General features: G+C 38.9%; 2 protein-coding genes across 2 annotated transcripts in view; one reads left to right on the top strand and one right to left on the bottom strand.

Moving 5' to 3' along the window:
* Nucleotides 1-3,107, top strand: part of HTR2B (5-hydroxytryptamine receptor 2B) — a 9,130-nt gene extending 6,023 nt beyond the window's left edge. Inside the window, exon 3 of the mRNA XM_010169836.1 lies at nt 1,976-3,107. Within this exon, the coding sequence (XP_010168138.1) occupies nt 1,976-2,856 (881 nt within the window). The 3' untranslated portion in view covers nt 2,857-3,107. The remainder of the gene's footprint in view (nt 1-1,975) is intronic.
* PSMD1 (proteasome 26S subunit, non-ATPase 1) overlaps nt 1-6,000 on the bottom strand; it is a gene marked incomplete at its 5' end in the record, with an annotated part of 69,643 nt that overhangs the window by 40,680 nt on the left and 22,963 nt on the right. The window lies entirely within an intron of this gene.

Genomic DNA, 6,000 nt, shown 5'->3' with positions numbered 1-6,000 from the left:
CCGCTGGTCCTTATCAGGGTTACCAGAAAGGGCAAGGATTGAGTAGGGATAATCATCGCCCTTCTTCATGGTCCCAAAAGTCCAAAAATCAGAAGACAACACCTGCATGCATACCATGTCTCCCAGAAAAGCAAGATTCCAAGTTCCTGTGGTTGAATATTCTGTTCCAAACACAATTTTAAACCTTGAGCAGATGCTGCTAAAATCTGTGCCTTATAATTGTCCCATGAAGCAAGTAAAAAAAAAAAAGCTAATTACTTACATCAATGACTGAAAGATAAGTGAGTGGCTGGTAACATTCATGCTGAAGACTGAGATGCTCTGGCAATTCAGCATATAGAAAGGCCAACTGCTAAGCAAAAAAACCAAAAACCCCGCCCCAAAAAACAAACCCCAACCCAAAACATCAAATCCTGAACAGTTTATATAAAGGATGCAAAGGTATAAACTGATGATACTAGCAGCTCTGTGGAGTGCATGTGGCACCTCACTTGTCTTTAATGCTTAAAAAAAAAAAAAATAAATCTGTTAAATGAGCTAAGAAGGTGAAAATATTTAACTCAAATAACTTAATGCGTGCTGCAGGCAGCCATAGGCATAGTGCTGCGTGCTGTGTGCAAGAGAAAAAACAAAATTATTCTGGATTATTAAGGCCAACGATGCATAGGAAAACAACCTTCTTGACTGAGGCATACATACCTAAAACCAAAAATTGAAACCCCCAAAAAATTCTGGAAGAGCTGTGATGATAGAAGAAAAGATGCTATCTATTTTATCACAAAAAAGGAAACTCTATAGCATGACAAGACACTTATAAGTTGACCTTTTAACGCCTGATTTATTGTTATTAATCAGTGCTGTACTTTTTCATTTCTTTTTTATCCAACATAGAAGTACTCTACAGCTGAGCCATGGTCCTCCAAATCAAAGGTTAATTTGGTTCAATCCTCATTTTAAATGTTTGCTGTATCTGAAGGTGTGCTTCTTATTAAGAAAGGGATCAAGTGGCTGAAGGGTAAACCATTTTGCTCTTGATGCCTTCAACCAACTTCAGTAAGAAAAGTAGCAAAGGAATACAGTAAATCCCTAGATCTCATTAAGTGGTATCAGGAAACATTTCACAAATAACCTTCACCAGACAGCAAGGAACCTGTTGTTTTCATTGTAATGTCAGACTGCTGGCAAATGAAGTGCTGACTGTAATTTAGTGGTTGTAAAAAATTAATTTAAAAGACAAGACTGCTAACATTTTTTTTTCAAACGAGCAGTGAATTACAGAGCTAGCTAGCCTCATTTAAACACTCTTAAATATGCAAGAGACTTTAAACAACAAATCCATCTCAAACACACGCTGCATAATTCTGGCATCTATTTAACTACTTGTATATATGAAAGAGCCAAGGAGGGTGAAAAAAATCAGCTGTCTGTGTCCAGTCACTTGATGTGGTTAAGATAAGAGGGAAAGACAAGTTTTATGCATTTACAGAACTACCCTTCAGAAAGTGCAAAGGTTACCCTGTGGGTGGGCCGGGGGAAGCAGATGGCACTGGGGAAACACATTTCACTGGAGGAAAAGCCACATTAATTCTAACAACTACAGTCAAAGTAATTAACGAGTTTTACAACTGGGGAAACACATTTCACTGGAGGAAAAGCCACACTAATTCTAACAAAGTAATTAACGAGTTTTACTCTAGAGAAGTTGGCAACTTTATACTGCTTCCTCAATCACTGAGGGTTAGGCCCAGTCTCCTTAGAAAGGGCACTCTGGTAAAGCTGAGCTTGCCAAGTCTCACAAAGTACTATTTGCCCAATTACCCATGTGATGTTCTCAACAATTCACATTCTCTCTGTCACCCTGTGCCTGCTCCAGAGCACAGGAACTACCTTTCTTTAGAGACCCTAATGCTTCAGGTGCAAAAAAGAGATTGCAAGTGGTTACCATACACTGAAGTACTTGGTTTTTCTCCTGTAGGCATTGCTATTCCAGTCCCTATCAGAGGCATTGAAGATGGAAACGGCAACTCGACAAACATCACATGTGTCCTGACACCTGATCGGTTTCATTACTTCATTCTGTACGGCTCGGTGGCCGCGTTCTTCATTCCCCTCGCTATCATGATAGTCACTTATTTTCTGACAATCCAAGTGCTACGCAAGAAGGCCTACCTGATCAACAAGCCACCTCAGCGTTTCACTTGGTCAACAGTGTCTACAGTATTTCAGCGTGACACAACACCTGCCTCCTCGCCAGAAAAGGTGGCCATGCTAAATGGCACCAGAAAGGACAAGACTTTGTCCAACGACATGACTATCTGCAGAACATCTATGATTGGAAGGAAGTCCATGCAAACGATAACCAATGAACAAAGGGCATCAAAAGTTCTGGGGATTGTATTTTTTCTTTTCTTGTTGATGTGGTGCCCATTCTTCATAACAAACATAAGTTCAGTTCTGTGCAACTCCTGCAATAAGAAGGTTTTTCAAAAGCTTATGGAGATATTTGTTTGGATAGGATATTTATCCTCAGGAGTGAACCCTCTTGTCTATACACTCTTCAACAAAACATTTAGGGAGGCTTTCAGCAGGTATATCACTTGCAACTATCGGACCACAAAGCCTATCAAGGCCCTTCGGAAGTGCTCCAGCAGGATCTCTTTCAGAAGCTCTGTGGCAGAAAATTCCAAGCTCTTTGTCATGCATGGGATGAGAAATGGGATTAACCCCATTATGTACCAGAGCCCAATGAGGCTGAGGAGCTCACCCATCCAGGCATCATCGGCCATTCTGATGGATACATTGCTGCTCACGGAGAATGAAGTTGATAAAACAGAAGAACAAGTCAGCTACGTATAGGGGAACGGCAGCCATGTCCATATCATAGTATTACTGTATGTATTATTCTAGGCAACTGTGCTATAAAAGGGTATAAATACTATTGTTTTCTGTTATTTATGCAAGCAATATCTTATAAATTTATATTAATTCCTCTCCTGCAAAGTCTCCTCTGTTTTAACCCCAATCCCATGGCAGCAACCACAACTTCATTCCATGATAAATGACTAATGCAGAACTGTAGCCTACGGGAAGAGGGAAATAAATAAAAGTAAAATCGGTTTGAGTATCTGACTTCAGTTCTCATCATCTTCAGTCTCTTCAAAGTTCATTTTTATAAGAAAAGCATCTCTGTACATTCATCTTTAACATTCACTCTGGCAAGAAGACAGAACACTCTGTAGGTTGATGCACTATGGTGAAATTAGCAGGGGGATACAAGCTTGCTGGTTTTAATTTAAATCCACCTTTACCTGGTGTAAACAAAAGAGCACACAAGCTCACTGCATTACCTCCTACAGATATGTTCCTCTGCTAGAGACTGCGTATCCAAGTACGAGCTTTTCTTGTCCCCTGATGGTATGTGTATCACAAGCAAAATCACTCGCTCCAGAGACCCAAAGGTGTACGTGCCCATTCCACAAGGGATAAAACTGGTTCTTAGTAGGATGAGGAAAAAATTTCACATGCTGAAATTATCTCTTTGTGGTTTTACTGTAGGGGGGTGGGGAGAATCTCTTACCCATTTGAATTTCGTCTCCATTACTCTCACATACACATAAGCCTGGTATTTGTCAAGATTTGTTACAAAAAACTGCCTTTTGTTCTTTTCATAGTAAGAAAATAAGAGCATTTAACCAGAAGCAGACAATACCACATCAGTGATCATGAATAAAACAGGAAAGGCAGTCCCTGGAGCATCCCTTTAATTTATATGAACAAACTTCCTTTTTTATGACCATTGGAACTTCAGTGAAAGCCTTCCCTCATCCATTATAGTTCACACAAAGTAGAAAAACCGCTACCTATTTCACTTGAAAATAAGAGCAAGTGTTTAAGAGACAGCAGAGACAACAGTACTATCTAGACCTGCACACATTCATAGTTTATCTTAGCTCAAAATAATTTCATCAGACTAATGGCAACAGATTACAGGACCCAATGTGCACTCTCTCAAACATGCTCAGGTCTTCCATCAGAGAAAAAAAATTAATGGAAAGAATTGCTCATCACAATCCACAAAAGCTACCAGAGTCCATCATCTGGGAAATCAGGAGCATCTGACAGTTCCAGACCATCTCTCTTTGGGAAGAGAAATTGGATTTCCCCAAAATACTGAAGTTCTTAGAGTAAGCAGCCAGTTCACATTTTTTCTGACAGTTTCCATTTACAGTAAAATTTTAAGCTCAGGTTTTGTTTCCATTTTTAATATTTTCAGAACTCTTTAGTAACACACTAAAATTATGTACAGCAAAAGACTTATGTTTTTTTCATCTGCAGAACAGAAAGTACTAAAGATAACATGTTCTTCCAACATTTATTTATATATATTTAATTTAAAACACATGCAAGTTCGAAACAGAGCCTAACGTAACAACTGCCAGAATGTTCCAGGAGAAAGTATTAAAAATACTTCTGTGGTACTTACAGTAATTTGTTTCTTTCCTCCCCTTTTTGTTGATAGTCACTAGTCACTTAAGGTAGAACAAGCTCTAACTGCTCTTACTCCTCTTCTGTTAATCACAATTTGTTTAAGAGGATCCTGCAGTCAAAAGCTGGAATTGATGGACTGCTATACCTGTGGAAGATGCCTATATCTAAAAATACTTGAGAATCAAAAGCCTTTCATAAAACCTAGATTATTCTGAAGCTCAAAGCAGCAGGGAGTAGGAATAAAACAAATTTAAAAACCCCAAAAAACTTCCAAATACATAGCTAAAAACTTCACAACTAGTGTCTCATTTAACCTAAAGCAGGGGCTCTGTAACCAGTGAAAGTGCAATCACATGCAGAGTGATCACAGGAAAAAAAAATAAAAATTAAAAGCATCATTTGCAATGCAGGAACCACCCTTCATGAGGAACAGCACCAAGTGGCAAATGGGCACAGCACTGCTCTTGAGGGGTTATTACCCAGCACCCAGAGAGCAAGAAGCAGTCATCTTTGAAAACTGTCCTGCTATTTAAATAAATTCATGCTGATTAAACAAAACCGTTCATACACCAGGCAGCATTCATCTACTTTCAGCAACAATTTAATTTTTCCCTTTCCAGCAGGAACGTCACAGCTGGCTCACAGCATCTGGAAAGAGCAAGAGGTAACTTAAGTCCTCTTCTGTTTGACCCTATTCTTGTCAGTCTGAGATGAGCAATAACACAAGGAGTAATTTGCTGTAAGTTTCCCACAGAGAACAATTCCAACGCCTCTTCCTAGTCAGTGGTTAGACTCCACCAACAGGAAACAATCCTGAAAAAGTCTCACCTGGCACAAACGTATTTTGTCAAGCCAGCATATAGATTTCTCAATTTTAGTAACCATAAATAGAAGCTCAACATGTTCCAGTTACTGAATTTAGTCAGCAACACTCAACCTCAATCAAAAGGGTTAGTGACTAATCAAAAATCTAGTCTTCCTACAGAGAAAGGAAATTTTTCCATAGACAGAAACACATCATCAAGAAAACATACACATTCCATGTAACAGGCTAAGTGTAAGATGAAATTGCTTGTCCCTTGACAAAGCAAACAAGCTAAGAACTCAGGTCTAACAGCCTTAGAAAGCATAAGGACAGAGAGAGAATGAAGATGATGAGAAGATGCAGAACTATGAAATAAAAAGACAACATAAAGTACGGCAGAGTTCTTGTTTTAGCAGCTGTATCTACAAGAAGAGATTTGCACAGACATTACCTTCATTAGCAAGGTGATTGAAAATAAGAGAGGCACTGCTACTGTAAGAGAGCACAAGTTTGTTGCATGGTAACTAAGGACAACACTGCTCGTGTGGTTCTGACAAGGACGACATCTACCAGCATCATCTTTAATAACACAAATATATTAAAAATATTTTTATACTCTGGCTGTGAAGTGAGAGTATTTTTATAGCTTCCAGTTTCCTTCATAAAGATAGCAGCCTAAATAATAATTGGTAAAAGGTTTGCAGTCA

This window comes from Antrostomus carolinensis, unplaced genomic scaffold (genome assembly GCF_000700745.2).
Source record: "Antrostomus carolinensis isolate BGI_N321 unplaced genomic scaffold, ASM70074v2 scaffold11316, whole genome shotgun sequence".
Classification (NCBI taxonomy): Eukaryota; Metazoa; Chordata; class Aves; order Caprimulgiformes; family Caprimulgidae; genus Antrostomus; species Antrostomus carolinensis.
The sequence above is the reverse complement of the archived record's forward strand: the minus strand, read 5'-3'. Positions and strand labels throughout refer to the sequence as shown.